Below are 21609 nucleotides of genomic sequence, written 5' to 3'. Positions count from 1 at the left end.
AAGAGGGTGGGGGAATCCAGGACCCCCCTGCCCTCGAGCTCAGCAGGGCAGGATTTGGAAGCCGCACACTTTCTCCTGCTGTCTCCCTGGGTCTGAGCAGCGGGGTTTCCCTCTCACGTCCCAGGAACTCCTCTCACTCCTGACCCCAGCGACCCTCATTCCATCCTTGGCTCTTCTCCACACCTGCTTGGTGAATCTCCTCTCATCAGATTTTGCGATAGGTATTGACTTTTTGCCTGACTTTCCAAGGTGTTCTCAGAGAAAGACTGACGTGTATAGGGTCGAAGGGAAGGAGGCTGAGCTATTCTAAATGTTAGTAAACATGACAGCTTGCTGGGGATTAACAGGAAATCTTGAATAAAATCATTGAGATTTGGTAAGGGATTTTTCTCTTAGACAATTAAAGATTTTTTTTCATTATCCTCCCCCCACCAAGAGAGTAATGGATGAAGGTCGTTAGGATAACACTTTATCAATCTAATGCTCTTAGAACAGATAAATGACAAAAGCCCATAAGCTTGGGCTGCCCACGGGCCTCTGTATGCTGTGCTAGGCATCCTTGCTTCTTTTTTAGCGGGTGATACTGTCCTTTGATATCACCTACTTAATCCTCAATTTTCTTTTAAACATCAGATATTGGATGGGCTGGAGCCTTGTTTAGGCAGTCAAGAACTCTAGTGCTTTGCAGCCAAGATCTGCCAAGGAGAGAAATATTTTTGATACAAAAGAATAATTCATTAAAGGAGGTAATGAAGGCAATTTAAACCCTCCACAAACACATTGCTGGGTGAATAAAACGCATTGCTCTCAGTTCAGGATCATAGTGAATGAAATGTAAAAAAAAAAATAAAAAAATAGAGCCAATTGCACAAATGGGCCAAAAATCTCCGCGGAGCTTAGTCAAGCCTGACAATTTCAAATTTGATAAATAAGCAGGGAGAGAAAAAAGAGTTTCATTAATATTATGAGAAACCCCTCTGGAATAAAGCATTGAATTTCTATATAATTATTTTTTTGCACTCATAGGCACTTACATGGGCTTAGGGAAAAATCTGACTTTGAGTTGAAATTTTGATTATCTGATTACAGCTCGGGGGTTCTCCCTCACACTCACTCACCCAGAAGCACGTATTGTCTCATAAACCAGTGCGAATGGCTGGGATGATGGAAAAACGCAGTAGAGAGAGAGCAGAGCTGCAAGAGCTGGGCATCCGTGGATGAGAAGTAGCTGGTCAGAGCTCTGCAAAGCCCCTAGTCTGCAGGAGCTGGGATGAACAGGTGGGCATTGCCAGGTGGGTCTGACCTGCACACAGTTGTCCACAGCTCTGCAGCCCGAGGAGTTTAATCCGAGAAGTGGCAAATATTAACTGTAGAGAGGGGTATCTTAGATCCCATGTTTCTTCCTAGAGAATTAAAGCCAGAACTTTAGAAATTAGAAATGTAAGGTAGATTCTAATGGAAAGCCTCAACTAGGACTATTGGACAGCACAGAGCAGCCTTGCTGAGGGGAAGGGAACCCTGTGAGGACTGTGACAACTCCTGCCAGGTGCAAGAAAGCCCATTCTTAGTCCTTGCTGGGTGGATGTCCAGAGCCGCCTGGATAACTTCAGTGCCCCTTTGCTTACTACCACATGGAGTCCACCCTCATGTTGAAGAGCTTTGGCACCGAGAAATTCCTTTCCCAAACCCTTGCCTCTTGCTTTGTGATTACTGGTCTTGTGGTCTCTCTCCCAAGATTGGACATCAGACAAGACAGTCACTGTCCAGGAGAACTCTGACTGGTCTTGTTCCAGCGTGTGGGTCAGAGGAGGCAGCTCAGCAAAACACGTGAAATAACAGATGCATTTTACCAGTTACAGACCCTCGAGAATGAGAAGGGTGCCCCCCAAAGCCAGTGGGGGTCTGGCAGTGGCAGCGAGCTCAAACAGAGGATAGGGGCAGAGAGGCCTGTGAGATGAGGCCTTTATTAAGATCCTTTATCCTTTAGCCTTTCCTACCAGGGTTGTGGATTGAGTAGTTTAAAGAAAACATGCATGAATGGGGGATCTTATTCCAATGTTGGCCATTAGGTTCTGTCATGCCTGGCAGGTGTGCAATGTGTCACCTTTGGGGTCAGGGCGATGAGGAACAAGCCAGTCACAGCTCAAACAACCACATGGGAGGGTAAGTTTTCACTCCATCAAAGGTGATGGGACACACTCAAGCAACTTAAGTGAGGCCTAAAAATGGATGCGGAGACATCAACTCCATTAAACCAATTTCTGACACCTCGATTAACCATAAACCAGCTTCCACTGTCTTTAGGATGAGCGCCCATTGCACCCCTTACATACGGCAGCTTATCAGGTACCATATCTCACTCAGACTCTTCTCCTTCCCTACCTAACCTTATAGTTTGCACAATCTAAGTGCCAATATCCTAGCCCACTGAGATTCAGGAAGGAAGGATGGAAATCCGATGGAAATCTTACTCTGTCTCATTCTTCTCCTGCATTATTTTTTTCTAAAAATACGTTATGCACTTTTACATACTCCAATTGTGAATTTTCTAAAAACAAGAATAATTTCTTATGTAACCACAGTTTATGAAAATCTGAAAATGAACATTAATACAGAACTATCAGCTAATCTACAGACCTTATTCAAATTTGTGATTGTACCACTGATGACTTTTATATCAAAAGAAAAAAATTGGCTTTTGGCCTGTGATCTAAATTATAATTCCACATTGTACTGACCCATCATGTCTCTTCAGTCTCCTTTAGCTTTGGTTCTTCAGGTTTTTTTTTTTTTTTTTACCTTTCATAACCTTGACATTTTTGAAAACTGTAGGTCTGATATTTCACAGCATGTTCTTCATGTTGGATTTGCTGATGTTTCTCATGATCAGATTTAGGTTATGCTTTTGGGGTGGGAATACCGTGGAAGTGATGCTGTGTCTTAATCAGGTCATCATGTCAGGGGGCCACGTGTTGACTGTCCCCTGACTGGTAATGTTGACAAGCACCAATATTCTGCACTGAAAAGTGGCTACCATTCTTTTTACAATTAAGAAGTATCTTGTAAGAGATACCTTGGGACATTCTGGAGCAGGTCTGGCCCTAGAGAACCTGTGATTGACGTTGCCTTTCCTCTTTGTTTTCAGAGTCTAACAGCCGCAGGGCAGTGAACAGAGGCTACGTCACCAGCTTGCTCAGGCTGCATCAGGACTGGCACAGCCATGACACAGCCAACACGTACGTGCTGATCCGCCGGGGCTTCCTGCTCTGCCTCAAGCACATTGTCACCCTCCGGTCTGGCAGGGAGGCCTTCCTGGCAGCCCACGGCATGGAGGTCCTCTTCAGCACAGCACAGGTAGTCAGAAGTGGGTCCCTCTGTTGTTGGAGAGCATTATAGATGATTCCAGAATCCTCCCAAACAGCTTGGGAAAACCCCAATACATTTCTTGCTGCTCACGATGCAGATGTTCTGGATCCAAATTCTCATTCACTCATCGATTCATTCATTTATGCAATATATATTTATTGTGTACACACTATCAAAGAAACAGCATGACGTAGTTGCTAACAGAGTTGATTTGGTTTGGTGTGGTGGCTCACAGTTTGAGGCAGGAGGATCACCTGAGCCCAGGAGTTTGAGGTTATATATGAACTATGATGATGCCCCTGCATTCCAGACTGGATGAGTGAGACTCTGTCTTTAAATGTAAAAAAAGGAAGTATTGACGCCTGTGAGAGTACTTGGGTTCAAATCTCAGCTTGAGCATCTACAGCTGTGAAATTTTGGGGAAATCACCCAACTTCTCTGGGCCTCTAATTTGTCTGTCAAAAAAAAAAGTAGGAGGTGGCGGCTGTGGCTCAGCGAGTAGGGCACCAGCCCCATATACTGAGGGTGGCAGGTCAAACCCAGCCCTGGCCTTGCAAAAAATAGCTGGGCATTGTGGAGGGCGCCTCTAGTCCCAGCTACTTGGGAGGCTGAGGCAAGAGAATCGCCTAAGCCTAAGAGCTGGAGGTTGCTGTGAGCTGTGACGCCATGGCACTCTACTGAGGGTGACAAAATAAGACTCTGTCTCTAAAAAAAAAAAAAAAAAGTGGGAACTACAATATCTAGGTTGTTGGGTGGACAAAATAAGTTAATTTAGAAATGTCATGTGCTTAGAAGAGTGCTTGCCATCACTTCTTTTTGAGTGTAAGCCATTATTGGAATAATTAGCCCTGGGGACCTAGCGGTGAATATGAAAGACAAGACATATTGATCTTGTAGGCAAATATACTAGCAGGAGAGTCAGACACTGAGTAAACAAAGACTCTAGTGGGGAAAATAATTCCATCCTGCTCTGTGAAATCAGTGAAGTTGGGGCATAGGTCTATAGTGGCTCCCATAGGTGGAAGGAGAAGGGATTTTCTTAGAGAGGTTGAGTCCTTTCTAGTCAAGTGGTACTTGAGCCGAGACCTGAATTATTGGAGATAATAATAATTAACTTTTTAATAAATAATAACTTTGGCCTTGCAAAGTTTCAGGGCAAGAACATCTCCGGCAAAATGGATAACACCTCTAAGGATTTCTACTTACCTGCACCCAGGTGGCATAGGTGGTCTAGGGTTTCCTGGATTTCAATCCAAATAACACACTCTTCATTTCACTTGCTTAAAGCTAATTTAAACACCAGTTTGAGGATACATGTGCCCTTTCTACTGGTGATACGTGTATTGCAAATATCCATCATCTGCTCACCCATGTTCTGCTGGGGCCAAGGCAGCTGTGATTCACCCACACTGTATTTCTGTTATCTTCCTATTAGTTAGTCCCCACACTCCCTTAATCAGTCTCATTGCTCCTTCTGGATACCCTCCAAGTTTTCTCTACCTAAGTACATCCGAGGTAATGAAGCAGCCAATGAAAGTGTTGTTTTCTAGCCATGGTATCCACAGATACAGACTTTTCTCATTAGAAAATGGCTTCCTCCCCCCAAACAATAACAAAATACTGTGCTGAAAACCAGTATCTAATTTTCTATCTGTTATCACCTCTGGGTTTCTATCATTACAGCTTTCAAAGCTTCTCAGTCATGAAATAGCTATATTTTACATTCTATTTCTTGGGATGAAGCAGTGCTTTGCATTTTTCCAGACTTCCCCATGCTTTGTCAACTTGCAGCCCCCCAAATCTCTCACAGTCCTTGTGAAATGCTCTCTTGCATTTCTGATGCCTAACAGACCTCCATTTCCTCCTGGGTGCTTCTCCCAGTTCCTCTGCCCTCTGCGTTACTGGCCATTTCTCTGTTCTGTGCTAAAAATCAATTGAAAGAACAATAAATGATGAAGATGAGGATCACAGGGGTACATGACTGCAACAGGAAGGTGGTGGAGAAGATACCAAGTGAAGTCCAGGTGTGCGAGCAGGTGCCAGGTTGTATGCATGGTCTGAGAGGCAGTTCCCCCGGCCGGTCAGTGGAGACCTCCACTACCCAATTAAGCAGCTTAACTAAAAGCTCCAAGCCTCCAGTTACTGCTGGGAATGGAAGAAGAATGGGAGGGGAGGCAGAATCTGCACTTTGTAGCAAGGTTTCTCCAGCCCATGTTCTAACCTCCATTGGGAATATATGAAAAAGAAGCTCAGGAGGGGGTGGGGGATCTGTGGGACAATTCTGAGTAAATAGGCTATGAGACACGAAGGCTGTCACCTGGAAGAGTGTGCAGAATGTATGAAGGACAACTTCATGGGGTTGGATTCCTCACTCCAACCTCACTCCATTTTCTGCGTTCAGTCTTCTCACCCATGTTCTGCTGGGGCCAAGTACTGTGCTCTCCCATAGATGTTTTTTAAGTTTTTGTGCAAAATCTGACAATTGATATTCTCATGGTTTTGGAAAATGATCCATTTGGGTGAAAGATATGCTGCCCTGGCTTAGAAATCAAATGGCCCACTCCCCTTCCCTGGCAGAATCCTAGCCAGTGTTGAGTAGCCTCCCAGAGCTGGGCTGGGCCCTGTGGCACAGATGCCCTGGCAGCTGTGCTGTGGTTTACGCTGCCTGTCATCCCTGCCCTCCCTCCTGCTAGAGAAGATGTGGGAGTCACTGGATAGATGCCCCAGAAACCTTGGATTTGCAAATTGTGCTGCAAAAGAGGAGGAGGGAGAGGAAGAGGATGAGGTGGAGGAGGAGGAAGAAGGAGTGGGAAGGGAAGAGGAATAAGGCTGGTTAGAAGCAGAGCTGGAACTTCAGACTCTGAGTTGGGAATCCTTGTCTATGAAAATGTTACCCTTTGTTATCATGAGGATGGTTACTGGGGCTCCTTCCTGAGTAGCAGTGACTCCTGGGATCTGCTTGTAGATTCTTACGAGATTTATGAACTTAATGATGTCTCTGACATCCCACTAGCTACCACTGAGTGCTTACTATTATCTGCTTTGCTTACTTTAATGCATTTAGTTCACACACAACTTTATGAGAGGGGTTCTGTCATTATCTCCACTTAGAAGATGAGGAAACTGGGACCCAGCTTGCCAGGGTTATGCAGGGAGTAATCGTCAGCCCAGGATTTGAATTCAGGTAGTCGGCCCCAGGTCCTGAGCAGTTTCTATTACTCTACCTTGTCTGCATATTATGGAAGTGAGATATTTATTAGTCCAAAGCCAACTCAAAGATGTTACCTGTGACTAAGCATCGAATGTTTTAAGTAACCTCCTGTGTCATCATCCCTTCTGAGTAGCAGCAGGTGTATTGCTGGGAATGCTGGGAAAAGGGAGCTCACCTTTGTCCCCAATTCTGAGACATTTGTCCACAAGGATCGTATTTCTTAGAGTCTTGTCATTTTATGGTACACAGCACAAATGCCAATCCTGTACTCATAGGAGACTGAGAGCAAGTGTCTCCTTAATTTTGCCTCCTGAGCACCTCATTTACCTCACTTTAGTCCAAGCCTTGTTGGAATCTATTAGCATGAGGGAAATGTTGACAAATGGATCTAAGACTTTCCATTATCTTAGAACCAGAGATCATCTTTAAATTCATAAAATTTTCCTCCAGAGTGTAGCAGACACCATACGTAGCATTATCCTGCCTGCCCTGGTTTTAACACCCTCTCTCTCCTCCAAATTCAGCTCATGGTGTGTGGCTCAACCTTCTGGACACTTGGACTTAGCTCCATCCTTCTACTCACACACTTTTCACCTGTACCATCCCACCAAAGTAAAAAGTGTGATCATCTCTTTCATCATCAAAAACAATCGCAGACATACCTGGCTTCCAAAATGGTGGTGTTTTTGACCAAATTCCTTAGCCTGGACTTATCTCGGTTTCTCCCAAGATTGGTGCTCAGAATATTATCTCTCATCAGCCATCTACCTCACTGTTTCTCTTCTTCCATGCTCTGTTTTCTCTGTTCCCCCATCAGTACTGTTTTTCACTAAATGCTTGAAGCCTTTTGACCAGGCCAAGGTATGCAATAGCTTCACACAGGGGTGGGAAACCTGTGGCCTTGTGGCCACATGCGGCCTTCTGGATCCTTGAGTGTGGTCTTTCGACTGAATCCAAATTTTATAGAACAAATTTTCTTAATAAGGAGGCTGTTGATTGAGGGACATCTTCTTGGTACCATTTAAATACACAGAAAAGGAGAGTATTCTTAATTGTATTATAACATTTTCTGTTTTGAAAGTAGGCTTACTTACCCTGTGAAGTCATTTGGGTAGCTTGAATTCATGGCTAAATTTTTATTAAGTTTTTTTCCCTCCATATTCTTTGATGTGGAACTACCTGTAGTGTGGGCCTGGAGATTCTACATGGGGCAGCATTACGGATCTTGAAACCACCAGCCTGTGGTGGGTACCGACATCTACCATGTCTGCCTCTATGTCTTGGTGGCCTCGGAGCTCACTGCACCCTGAAGGAATTTCAAACTGGAAGGCTTGCTCTAGTAAACTTTTAGTATCAAGTTAGTAGACAAAACATTTACTAAGACACGAAGAAAATGGTTGTGTTTTTGCCAAAGAGATACTGAACTATACCAAACTCTCTCTCTTTCTCAATTTAGTGAACTTGTTCTTACATTTTTCACAGTGTCTGAAAAACAAGGTATTGTCATGTTCCATCAGGATCAAAATGTTACATTTGCAAACCCAGTTTTTCTTTGCTTGGGGAAGGTACCAAGAGAGATCAACACTCTGGGCTTTGAGAAGAGTCATGTTATTTAATTTAGGAACTTGGGATTCACTTAGTCTTTTCTTCTGATTTCATATTTTATCTTTTTCTTTTATGTTTTTCTCTTCAGAAGACAGCTGTAAGAGGAAAGCCAAGACTCCCATCAATTCAGAGACTCATTCCCTAATGTAGGCAGTCATTCACCGTGGCACACAGATGTGAAGAGGACGCTTACCTCCTCTCCTCTCAGCTATCCTGGACAATGTGCAGCGTCCCTTACAAGAATTTTAAGTCTGTATTCAGACTAAATTCCTTCCACTAACATAGGAACTATGCAAGTGAAATAAAAATGCAGGTCCAACATTAGACAAAATTCCACATTAGAATGTTTAGATTCGACATGGTACATTAAGGCTGCTTACTGTCTGTCCACGTGGGCTGTGTATAATTCATTACTTGAAATACTGTACCTACTTGTCAGTGTCTGGCACAATCTTCTCTTTTTTTTTTTTTGAGACAGAGCCTCAAGCTATCACCCTGGGTAGGGTGCCATGGCATCACAGCTCACAGCAACCTCCAACTCTGGGCTCAAGCGATTCTCCTGCCTCCGCCTCCCAAGTAACTGGGACTACAGGCACCCACCACAATGCCCGGCTATTTTTTGGTTGCAGCCGTCATTGTTTTTTGGCGGGCCGGGCTGGATTCAAACCCGCCAGCTCAGGTGTATGTGGCTGGCGCTTTAGCTGCTTGAGCCACAGGCATTGAGCCACAATCTTCTCTTTACTCAGACCTGCCTGGAGGACAAGAGCATGGAGCCCATCATCTCCGAGGTGCTTCAGATCCTGAGGCAATGCTACCCTAAAAGTCCACTTCCTTTGGTCGCGGCCAGCAGTGCTTATGCCTTCCTGGTCCCTGGGATCATCACCTCTGAACCTCCACGTGCTCTAACTGAAGGTGAAAGGAGTGGGTGACTATTACCTTAAGATGAGTGTTCGTGTTTTGACGCTATCTGCAAGGAATATTGTCAAATAGATGGATGAAACTAGAATTAGTAGTCTTATAGGTGGTCTAGCTAATTACAGATATATCTGAAGAAGCAGCTTTTTCAGAAACAGGGTGAACAAACACCAAGCTCTCTTATTTTTTTCTTAATTATAAGCTGTTGCCATTTGACTGGTAGCTATCAAATACCTATAAAGTTATCTTAGCCAATTAAAAAAAAAGTTTTATTCACAATCTCATGCGCGAGTCTCTCCACTGAACTTAATGTTTGTGAAATTAATTTGCCCTGAGGATGAAGCTGAAATAAAACTCTTGCTATTTACAACTGTGGCTAGTCATGTTGGGATATTTGAAAAGTATGATTATTTAATCTCCAGGAAGATCTTGCTGTCAAATAATTCTAGTGGTTTTCACCCCAGTCTTCCTACCAGGCAGCAGATTTTCTGTAAGTATGATTTTGCCAGAATGGCGCAGGATGCTTTCTGTGGACTTTTGTTCCAATCTAAACATTGGGGACTCTAATAAGGTGATATCTAAGTTATAGCAAGTTTTTTTCATATGCGAACTCTAAACTTTAGCCATATCAGTTGCATAAACAGCTCTAACTTGAGTGAGGGAATCCAGACTGGCATGTGTGTGCCATTTTATTCTATAATTCCTTTGTGTTTGGTGAGGGACAGCTGGCAGGATGTCATGACCTGGTGCTTCTGCGCATCCACTGCCCCGTTCACAGGCACCAGGGAGCACTAGCATGTGATGGGATAGTGGACCTGTAATAACAGGTCCCTTGTTTGTGAGGGGAAGAAGAGCCGATCTGTGTGGTGGGAATCTAAATCCCTGGCAAAGGGAAAGTCTCACTTTTTTCGCCTCTTTCTCTCCATCCAGAGGATTTTGAAGATGAAAGTGATGAAGAGGTGGACAGAGGCTCAGATTCTGAAGAGGTGAAGGAAGAAGTAGGTATACGAACCCCAGCTTCTGCTGATCTCTGTATCCACATCATGCAAAGAAAAAATGTCACTCCCTATGTTTGCTTAAGCCCAGTGTAAATTTTAAGGACTTACTTTTGTACTGCCACTCCAGTGACAATGACGTTCAGTAAATGACAGCTACTGTTATTGATTTACAAGTTGTCATTTTGCTCTTGGTAGGCCTAGTACAGTATCTCGCTGTGAAGTCAGAGGCTGTCCATTATGAAGGCACTAATACTTCATCACGTTGAGCCTTCAGTAGCTACTGAATGCTTAGGGTTGGTGTATTTAATAAGCGCATGTGAAACTGTAGAATTTCTTTCCTTCCTTCTTCCCCCCTCCTTCCCTCCTTTCTTTCTTCCTTCTTTCCTTTTTATTTTTTTAAATTTCTAATTAATATGAGGGTATCTACAATTAGGTTATGTTATTTACATTTGTAAGGTGAAGTCCAAAGACTGATTTGTGGTTGAATCCTTCACTCAGGAAGGGTGTCATATACCCTGATATTGTACTGCTTAGGTGGGACTTACTAACCCCCCCTCCACACTCGCTGCTTCTTGGATTTAATTGTGTTTTTCTCTCACATGGGTCTGTAGTTGTTGATCTACTGGTTTCAGCTTAGTACTATGTACATGGGATGCTTGCTTTTCCATTCTTGAGATATTTTACTTAGGAGAATGTTCTCCAAATATATTCAGGTAAAAACAAATAATGAGAAGTCTCTATCTTTTTATGGCTGAATAGTATTCCATGGTGTACATATACCCCAGTATATCTGTAACCCATGGCATACAATCCACTCATGGGTTGGTTGGGCACTGGGTTGTCTCCATATCTTTGCAATTGGAAATTGAGCTGCTGTAAATGTTTGAGTGCAAATGTCCTTATGGTAAAATGACTTGTTTTTTTCTTCTGGGAAGATACCTAGTAATGGGATTGTGGGATCAAGTGGGAGGTCTACTTTTAGTTCTTTGAGAATTCTCCATACTTCTTTCCACAAAGGCTGTGCTAGTTTGCAGTCCCACCAACAGTGCATGTGTGTACCCCTCTCTCTGTACCTACTCCAGGAAACTTTCTAGTAGATCTCACCTATCTTCATGTATTGCTCTTTTTATCTACCCATCCTGTGCAGAGCCACTGGATTGCATAATTCCTTTTACTTCAGAGTCTGTGTGAATTGTTATCCCTTCTCTTGCATGGTGCACAACCTGGCCAGCAGGGAAGTGATGCCCTTTCATCCTTATTCCATAATGGCCTAACCTTTAGAGCAGAGGTCAGCAAACTTTCTATGAAAAATAAGATAGTCATTATTTTAGTGTTGTGGACCATGCAGTCTTTGTCACAACTACTCAACTTTGCTTGTGTAGCACAAAAGTAGCCATTAACAAAACATAAACAAGTGGGCATGATGGTGTTCCGATAAAATTTTGTGTCCAAAACCGGCAATGAGACATGGTTTACTGGCTGCTTTTCTGCAACAAGATTTCAAAACCTCGGAAATATTGGTATTTAGACTGGATACTTCTGGTTGTGGACAGCTGTCCTGTGAGTTGTAGGATAGTCAGCAGCATTTTTGTCCTCTACCCACTAAATACATAGGTCATTATGAACGTTTTGACATACACAGAAATCAAGAAACCTAAACAAATGAAACCCTCCCAGCAACACTGATAAGCTGAGCAAGTTGAAACTTGCATGGGTGAATCAGAGAGGATGCTATGACTGTGTTTCTTGGAAGTGAAATAATGGAGCATAATATAGTCTGTCTCAAAACTTTCATAGTGACCTAGGTACCAATAGCGCCGACCCCTCTGCATCCTAGGCATGAGTCAAAAATGTCTCTAGGAATTGGCAAAGTTGTTTTTAGTTGAGAGCCACTGTTCTACAATAATAATTTGTCTATGAGTTATTATTCTGTCTATTTCTGTTGGTGGGCATGGATTTGGACAAGTCTATTCAGGTTATGGGTCTTCATTTTGTAATTTGTAAAATAAAGTAAATATTCTAAATAAATAATATTCTAAAGTAAATATTACTTTTTATGACATTCTCAGAGATAAAACTCAAATTTAAAAATTCTGTCTTCCTCTTTCCCTCCCTCCCTGCCTCCTTTCCTTTTTTTCTTCCTTTTTTCTACCTTCCATCTGCTTAGAGAGAAAGAGACTTTGAAGTCGCCATCATGATAATCACTCGCCTTGCTGATGGTAGTAACCGTCATATGGAGACTACCTCTTAGCCACATCTGTAGGTTTAGACTACCATTGACAGTCAGTGTTCTCTGGATTTTGTTGATAAATAGAATCATTTCTGAAGTCATCAGTTGCAAATTGGTTCTTTGCTGTGGCTTGGTGGTGCAGGCCCATGGAGTATGTGGCAAAATATTTTAATACTACTGTCCTGCTACAGTCATTCATCAATATCACTTTCCTCACCCCTCTTGCTTGCTCATTGATAGAATGTCAGCTGCCACATGTGTGATGAGGAGGAAAAAGATGCATGCCACCACCTGACTTCACGCAGCATGAGAGGGAGGACCAGTTCTCCCTCCATAGAGGTTGGAGGGGTGGTGTGGAGTGGAATGTGAACGAATAAATAAACCAAACTGGGAAAGAAGCCTGAAACAAATTGGTGAGGTCCATGAAACCATTCATCAAAACCCTAGGCAGGAAGGTGAGAAGTTGGTGCATAAGCATGAGTTGCAGGGAAATAGAAGAACATTAGAATCAGGGCTTGATTCTGGGGTTTGACAAGAACAAGGGCAGTAGTGGTCCATCCAACTGGCCTTTCCCTGGTGAACCCAGCAGCATTTGCTGCTGGAGATATGATCCAGAAGCCAGACATTTTATTTCTGGTTACAGAACTGATCCAAGACTTTCCCCTATGGCCTTCTCATTTGAAAATCTTAGCTAGTACTTGGGAATGGACTCTTAGGAAGAATGATTAAAAGGATCTTTTATCTGTAAAGGATCTTGAGAGTGGGAAGTTTGATGCTGTGCTATGGATGAAAACTGTCAAGGTCAACATAGGAAAAAAGAAGCTCACTAGGTACTAGAAACAAACTAGGACTGACCATGTTTTTCCTCCATGTACCCAGAGATTAGATTTGTCAAGCTCTCCCTTTCTTCCTCCCTTCCTTTCCTCTCTTCTTTCCTTTCTTTTTAATTTTTTATTTTTTTAGGTATGTTCTCAGATATGACCTGTGTGCCCCCTGTGAAGTTCTTGGGGGATGGTAATAGGCTACAGAAACAAATAATTTTATCTTCAAAGAGTTCACAGTCTAGTTTTCTCAGAAACTTTTCCTATTAGAGTTCAAATCACAACCTTAGAAGAGGTGATGTGCTCAAGTCTGAGTCAAGTAAGTGTTCAATCTAAGGAGCAAGAGCCAGAAAGTATGTGGATTAAAGGGGTACTCGAATCCTAGATGGCAAAGGATTATCTGGGTTGCTCTGAGGACATGAGAGCAGGCCCATCCTAGATACGTGCAAATGGTATTTACAAGAAATACAGAAAGAGGTGAGAACTGGCTGAGAGCCTAGAGCTTCAGAAACCAAGCTGCAGAACGTTGAAGGCCAGGAATGGCCTCTGTCACAGTTACTCAACTTTGCTGTCCTACTGAGAAAACAGCCATTGACAATACCTAAATGAATGGATGGGTGGGGCTCAGTTCTAATAATACTTTATTTATTAAAAAAAAAAAAAAAAAAAGCAATGTGTCATGGTCACCCTATGAGGCTAAGCAGGTTGCATGTGGAATGACTTAGGTTGCAGCTCCTGGGCCGCATGGCTCTCCTCACTCCAGGCATTACCAGTTGAAGCATAACCTTACTTGGTGGTGGGCACACTCTTCCCAGTGGCCTGGAAAGTTGGGTTTCCATTGGTGGCACCCAGAGCCATGGCTGAGGATGCAGTGGGTGGGGTAGAGACAAGTAGGAACCTGCAGATGAAACTGGAAAGGATCAGAGTGGTGGCTGTTGGTCTGGTCCTGGTGTGGATTAAACCTGAAAATACCACTCTGTGAAACTCATGGGAATTACTTTTCTTTAAATCTGAAGTTTGGAGGAAAAGTGTGAAAGATGGACAGAAGATTGAATTTTCTTTTCTTCCCAGGATCAGGAATATAAGCATTTATTTTCCACATTTATTTGATTTATGCTGCCAGAACTGCCAAGTTCTTCCTTAAGAGGAAGAACCCTCTTAAGGAGGGTTATAGAAGTATAGAAGTATAACAAAGTATACTTCTAAAATGTACAGTACATTTTTCTCCCCTGTTTTATTAGGGGAATTTAATCAGGATAGGGAACGATAAAGACACTAGACTGGTTGATTCCTGGTATCTTTTCTCTGTGAGGCTTTATAACCCTTGGGAAAACACTCAAGTATTCGGAGGATTGTATTAAATTATTACAAAATGATGGTCTATATAGAAAAAATAAAGTATCTGGATTTTTTTAACCCAGTGAAGAGAAGACTGGTGATGACTTGGCCAACTTTTATTTTTTTTTTTAAATTTTTTTGTAGAGACAGAGTCTCACTTTACCGCCTTCGGTAGAGTGCCATGATGTCACAGGACTCACAGCAACCTCTAGCTCTTGGGCTTCCGTGATTCTCCTGCCTCAGCCTCCCGAGCAGCTGGGACTACAGGCGCCTGCCACAACGCCCGGCCAACTTTTAAATGTATAAAGGGATCCAACTCTTCCCCACATCCTGTAAAGGCTGATGTGGTTTCGCCCCTAAAGACTTCTCAAATCTCAGGCGGCACCTGTGGCTCAGTGAGTAGGGCGCCGGCCCCATATTCAAACCCGGCCCTGGCCAAACTGCAACAAAAAAATAGCTGGGCGTTGTGGCGGGCGCCTGTAGTCCCAGTTACTTGGGAGGCTGAGGCAAGAGAATCACCTAAACTCAGGAGTTGGAGGTTGCTGTGAGCTGTGATGCCATCGCACTCTACCGAGGGTGACAAAGTGAGACTCTGTCTCTACCAAAAAAAAAAATAAAAAGACTTCTCAAATCTCATCTCTCTAATGTCCCTCTGATTCTGTGTGCTTCAGTCACCTACTTTACGTGAGCAAATTTAAGCTTTTCCTTCTGCTGGCACTCCCTTCCTAGCTCTTTGCACAGTTGCCTCTTTTTGTCAGGGGGCCTTCTCAGATACCCCAATCTAAACTCATCCCTTTCCCTGGACTCGGAGACCATCACTCTCTTTCATCATTTCCATGACATTTGTTACCATTGGAAATAACCCCATTCATTCATTTACTTTCCTATTTACCGCTTTCTTTCTCCTGAGAAGGCAAATTCCATGGCAACGGTGACTTCTGTCTGTTTCATTATTACTGAACCATCAGTGCCTGGAAGAGTACTTGTAGTAGGCGCTCATTGAATGTTTGTGACAAGCCTGAAGGACCTAATAAGCAGGGACAGTAATTACCATGATGCTGATGATAGTAGGTGATGAGAATTTCTTTTATACTATACTTTATTGTTTATATAGTTGGTCTCGTTTTATACAAATTATTATTAACTTCTGAGGAGGCTGGTAAATACCGACATCAGTGCTGAGAAAAGTTGTACATGTTCGTTCTTTTTCCTTTAAAAATACAATCTGGCATAGCGAATTCTTTATTTCAAAGCAAGGAAACTGTGTTGTGAGATTCTGAAGAACACATTTGTATCCCGTCTCAAAGCTTCTCAGGTGGGACTTCCTGATTGTCATCTGTTCTATAAATATTCCACTGTAGGATGATGACTTGGAAACAGATGTGGACAAGCTGAGTTCCAAACCTGGTCTTGACCAACCTGAAGAGGAACTGAAGCAATATGAGAAAATGTGTCATGAGCTCTCCTGCAGCTTTGAGGTATGTCGTAGGCTTTGGTTCTGCTCTTCGGAGGTGCTTGTTGGGTTCTTTGGGAGGCCAAATAGAGATGTCCAGATGGAAAGCATTGCTCATCTTTAGTGATCTTCTTCTGGGATCTTTCTGAGAGAAAAGCAAAGATGGCAACCAGGAATCTGATGCATGCAACGGTTCTGCAATCTGATTCTATACCTAGGATAGAAATACAGTCGTGTGTTGCATAAAGATGGTTTGGCCAAAAAGGGGCCACATATATCATATATATATCATATATAATCACTTTGATTATAATACCATACTTTTACTGTACCTTTTCTACAGTTGGGTATATGTGAATATGCAAGTACTCATGAGTGTGTTGCATTTGCCTGCAGTATTCAGTAGAGTAACATGCTGTGCAGGTTTGTAGCCTGGAAGCAATGGGCTATTCTATACCATATAGCATAGGTATATAGGAGGCTTCACCATCTCGATCTATATAAGTGCACTCCATGATGTTAGCACAACAACAAAATTGCCTAGCGACACATTTTTCAGAATGTTTCTCCTTTGTTAAGTGATGCACAACCGTAGGAGATACATATCACTACCTATTATCTGGTGGGCAAGGTGCCCTACCCTTATGCTCTGAGAAAGCAAATTAACATTCATGATAATTTAATTGTTCTCATGCCAAACTAGGGAAATTGTCTGAGATGGGGTTTTGAAGGTGGCTATTCTGATTCTAAGCAGTTTTTGTTGTTATTAGTAGAAACAGATTGGAAACCTTAGACTTAGTGATGTTAATCTAGAGGCTAGCTGCTGCTGCTGCTATTGCTGCCATCAATATTTCAGACCTGATTTTTGATCTCTATTATTTTCTTATGGCTCTTAATAAATCATGAATTTGGCTACACTTAAGGGTATAAGCTAAGTCACGTGTACAAAAGGGAGCTAATACATTTTACTTCAGTTCAGAAAGCAGAAGGGGATCAATCCTAACAGTTTCAGGGAAGAAAGTTTCTGTTCAGTGTAAGACATTTTCAAAGGAATAAGAATTATCCTCAAATGAAAAATGTAACTTTGGAGTGCAGTGAGGCCCCCATAAATGAAGTTATTCAGCCTGCTTATAACTTAGTAGAGGTGTCACAGAAGACAATCATGTACTGTGTGGGGTTGTGCTAGACGCACCAAAAGCCCTTTCCGAACATGTATTGCTGTGACTCTGTCATTTATTTGACTCTTGAAGGTCAGTCTTTCTTGGTTGATCTTGGAAAAGCTTCCTAATTCTCAAGATTTATGCTTAGATCTGAGCCCAGAGGGGAAGGACAGGGATCCAATTGTATTCTTTACCTGGAAGGTAACACTGACGTATTGTTTTTCCACCTTAAACCTGAAGGAACCACAGTCCAAATTTGGAGATAATTGGAACTTTGGAGAGATTCAGTGTGCCAATCACCAACACATTCCAATGGCTGCTGCCTCAAGGCAGCATGGCTTCAATAAAGACCAAGAAAGAGAAGACACAGTCCAGGCTTCCCTTCTGCGTGTGGTGAAGATGGGGAGGTCCGCCATGCACTTGGCCTCCAAAAAAGGGCCCATAACAAACCTATACTCAAATGTACAATCCAATGGTCTTGGGAGGGATTCTTCTGGAAATAAAATCCCCAACAATCAGGCTTCCCTGAAAGAGCAGGCCTGGGACATAGATGCCATGTTCTGCTCAAGGATGAGTGCCGCCTTCTCCAATTCAGCTAGGCCCAGAGAAACAGTGGACATAATGGATAAGCTCCTGCAGACACATCCCAAGCATGTCCCCTTCCATGACCCTTATCTTTATATGGACAAAGCCCAAGGAACCAGCTCTGTGGTGGACTTCAAGATGATGGCATTTCCTGACCTCTGGGGACACTGTCCACCTCCCTCTGCCCAGTGCATGTTGGAACGCAAATGTGGAGTCCAAAGGTGATGTTGCTTCTTACTTGAAAGCTATGTATTTTATCTGTTCTTTAATATTTTTATAGGTGCAATGGTTTGTACAAATAATTTTGTCATCACTAAAGTGAGCATTATTCAGGAACATGTAAAGCCTATTGGGAAACTTTTGCCAAACATTCAAACTTGCCCTCTACAAGGTCATTTCAAAATCAAGTGAGAGGTAGTGGTAGGCATGCGTGACAAAGAATTCCTTATCTGATTCTAATGCAACTCCTTACCTATATCCATCACAAGCCACTACAACAGGGAAGATCATCTAGTTTCTGTAAATGCTAGAATCTTCCCTCCAAGGAAAGTTTTCAGAAAAATCCAGAACTGACTGAGATTTCTTTCCTTGTTTACTGCAAGTCGGTGTAGGCTCTCTTGCTAACAAAGAAATATTGTGGTTTCATTTCACATCCCCAAACTTACAGACCCTAACTTGATTTGGAGAATAGTTTTGCTCCATCACTGACGAGGAGATAGAAAAGCTACATTCTCCAGGACAAAACATTGAGTGATAAATTATACCAAGAATGCAGGAAAGGGAGCTTTGTCTTTCACTCAACATAGTGAAATTAAAACAAAAACTTCTAAAGCTGAGGAAAAAATTATTTTCCTTGGGAAAAAAAAAAGTCATGGATATATCAAGTGAATGGAGCAGTGTGCAGAAAAGAAGTTCCAAAAACTTACTTTCCGTATAATCAATCAATTGTTCTCTTGATGGTAGATCTCCAGAACTGCTTCCATTTGAGCTCCTGACTGTTATCTCTAACTCTATTCTTACACATTTTCTGCCATGCTCAAGTTTTTGAGAAACACACAACAGGGGTTGGTCTAGGACCATTTTACCCTGCATAGAACGTCTTCTCTCTGAGCCTCACGTGCACCTCCCCCTCCATCTTCTTCCACCTCACCCCAATGAACTGGATTGGAAATTCAAGAAGGTAATCTGAAAGACCTCCTAAACTTTCTTCTTTCTTCTTACTTAAATCTCAGAGATATTGGTGTTTCATAGACAAAAGATAGACCTTGGCTTTCTGGAACAGACAGAGCCTTAAGAATATACATGGCACAAGATTACAAAGGCTTTTTGGAGCCTTTCGAATCTTGAGGATGCTAACAGTGAATAGTCTTAAAGTCCCCCAGAACTGTCTCAGTGCAAAGGACCCTCTTATTCACATAACTGGAAAGGTTCCAAAGTTTTTTAGTCCAAATGAGCTTGACAAAACTTGTCTTCAAGCCAAGAATCCTCCAGCTGAAATTTTACATCACTGCTTTCTACACTCCGACTTCCCAGTGAAGTTTTATTTCTTGATAAAGAAGAAAGGGAAGGAGGATAGTGCTGTTTTCACCCTTTGAGCTCAAGGTTGGGGTGTTATTAAACTTCTCTCTGTTTTTATGCTTCTGGGATGATCCCCAAGATCCAGGTTACCATAGGATGAGTGGGGTAGGCTCACCCTGAAAATGTTCTCAATTTTTCTTTTCAGGATCAAGATATTAGAAGATGTCCGGAGACTTATCCAGCCAAGTGATGTTATAAATAAAGTTGTCTTCAGTTTAGATGAGCCTTGGTAGGTGGTCTTGTGCATTCTTGGAGTGGGGTACATGGAGAATTCTGTTAATCACAAGAGAATAGGAATGTTTCAAGTTAGCAATTCATTCCTATGCTCAAAAACAGCTTGATGAAAATTCAGGTGAAAGATCTGTAAGAGAAAGCTTATCTTTGAGAAATGAAAAATGCTCATTGTCCCTAATTTTTAAAGAAATACAAATCAAAACCACCCTGAGATATTATCTAATCCCAGCAAAAATGGCCCACATCACAAAATCGCAAAACTGCAGATGCTGGCGTGGATGTGGAGAGAAGGGAACACTTTTACACTGTTGGTGGGACTGCAAACTAGTACAACTTTTTTGGAAGGAAGTATGGAGAACCCTCAGAATTCATATTAGACCTCCCATTTGATCCTATAATCCCATTCCTGGGCATCTACCTAGAAGAAAAGAAGTCATTCTACCATAAGGACACTTGCACTGACTGTTCATCATAGCTCAATTTATAATTGCCAAAATGTGGAAACGGCCTAGCCTAAATGCCCATCAACCCAGGAATAGATTAACAAGCTGTGGTATATGTATACCATGGAATACTATTCAGCCATTTAAAAAGATGCAGATTTTACATCTTTTGTATTAACCTTGGTGGATGGGGAACACATTATTCTTAGTAAAGAATCACAAGAATGGAGAAGCAAGAAGCCTATGTACTCAGTTCTGATATGAGGACATTTAATGACCTAGTACCCGGTGAGGGTGGGGGAAAGGGAAAGCAGAGAGAGGGAAGGAGGGAGGGGGTGGAGAGGTCATAGTGTGCAACACACCTTTTGGGGGTGGGACACAATTATAAGAGGGACTTTACCTAACAAATGCAATCAATTAAAAAACATAAATAAATAAAAGAAATGTCAAACAGTGTTGAAGAACAGCAATAATGTGTATGTTCATGAGTTCTCTATTTCATTACAGGCCTTTGCAAGATACAGCTTCTAATTGCTTGAGGTTCTTCTCCAAATTTGAGTCAGGAAATCTTCGCAAAGCCATTCAAGTGCGAGAGTAAGTAAGGAAAGCCACACAGGGCTATACCTCCTGGCAGCTCATGAGAGCAGGTTGTGACCATCTCTTTCCATTCTCTGTTCAATCACTTCCCATTGGCTGGAAATTAACCGTAGTAGTAGTATTTATACCATTAAACTTGGCAAACACTACAGAGGAAGGTTTTTTCCTCTCAGTGAGTCAGGTATTAAACACTTACCAGCACTCTACTAGGAGACTCACTAGCTATCACAGCAGAATGAACTGTTCATTACATATGCCTTGTGTTCCAAAAAGTAAGTCTGTATTTGGATGCAAGAGTACTTTGACCAGGATGTTTATCCTTCAACTGATGCAAATCTAGTTCTGTTGATGTGGAAAGGTACATGGGGCTATTTTTCCTGCACCTCTGCATGTCTGTTGCTCCCACATCTGTGTACTTAGGTGGCAAAAATCATGGACTCCCTACAGACAGGTGGGCATCCTTCATTCAAGGGAATGGTCTGCCTTGCAGAACCTACAAATGAGTGGTTAATAGAAAAGGATTTCATAAGCAGGGAAAACCTAGAGCTGCACAAACTGAAAGAAAGGAAGCAATAAAACCACAAACGACTTTTAACTCCTTTTTCAGGGGCAGAAGAGACTGGTGTTCTAACCACATTATAATTCTTTCTACTATAGCAGTGTAGACTGTATTTCTCATATACCAAAAGATCAGATATAGAATCCATTTCCTATTGGTAGACTTGTGAAATACCAGTCCAGGATAGTTAATGGTATAATGGCTACAGAGGTTGGAATCAGACTGTCAGGATAACTTCATCTCTATCTAACCAGAAGACTGAGGAAGTTTCCTAATTAACCCCATGCCTTTATTTCCTCACTCACAAAATGAGCAGGAGGATTCGATGAGAGTTAAACAATACTCATAAAGCTCTCAGAAAAGCACCGGTACCTGACAAGCACTAAATCATCATAAGTTCTTACTTGTGCATATTCACCATGAGGAGAGCACAGAACTTAGTAGAGTGCAGACCTGCTTTATAGCTACCTGAGAAGACTTTTTCAAAGTTTTTCTTTTCAGGGGGAGGTGTAGGGC

The 21609-nt window shown here is 42.3% G+C and overlaps 1 protein-coding gene across 3 annotated transcripts in view; it reads left to right on the top strand.

Annotated features, from left to right (window-relative positions):
- Nucleotides 1-21609, top strand: part of AGBL1 (AGBL carboxypeptidase 1) — a 698527-nt gene that overhangs the window by 110675 nt on the left and 566243 nt on the right. For all 3 annotated transcript variants that reach the window (XM_053581727.1, XM_053581726.1, XM_053581728.1), the window contains exons 7-13: nucleotides 3146-3354; nucleotides 8929-9094; nucleotides 10028-10095; nucleotides 15846-15962; nucleotides 17338-17903; nucleotides 19406-19489; nucleotides 20445-20531. In XM_053581727.1, the coding sequence (XP_053437702.1) occupies nucleotides 3146-3354; nucleotides 8929-9094; nucleotides 10028-10095; nucleotides 15846-15962; nucleotides 17338-17903; nucleotides 19406-19489; nucleotides 20445-20531 (1297 nt within the window). The remainder of the gene's footprint in view (nucleotides 1-3145; nucleotides 3355-8928; nucleotides 9095-10027; nucleotides 10096-15845; nucleotides 15963-17337; nucleotides 17904-19405; nucleotides 19490-20444; nucleotides 20532-21609) is intronic.

Source organism: Nycticebus coucang, chromosome 2 (genome assembly GCF_027406575.1).
Source record: "Nycticebus coucang isolate mNycCou1 chromosome 2, mNycCou1.pri, whole genome shotgun sequence".
Taxonomy (NCBI): Eukaryota; Metazoa; Chordata; class Mammalia; order Primates; family Lorisidae; genus Nycticebus; species Nycticebus coucang.
Note: the sequence above shows the minus strand (reverse complement) of the source record. Positions and strands in the feature narration are given on the sequence as shown.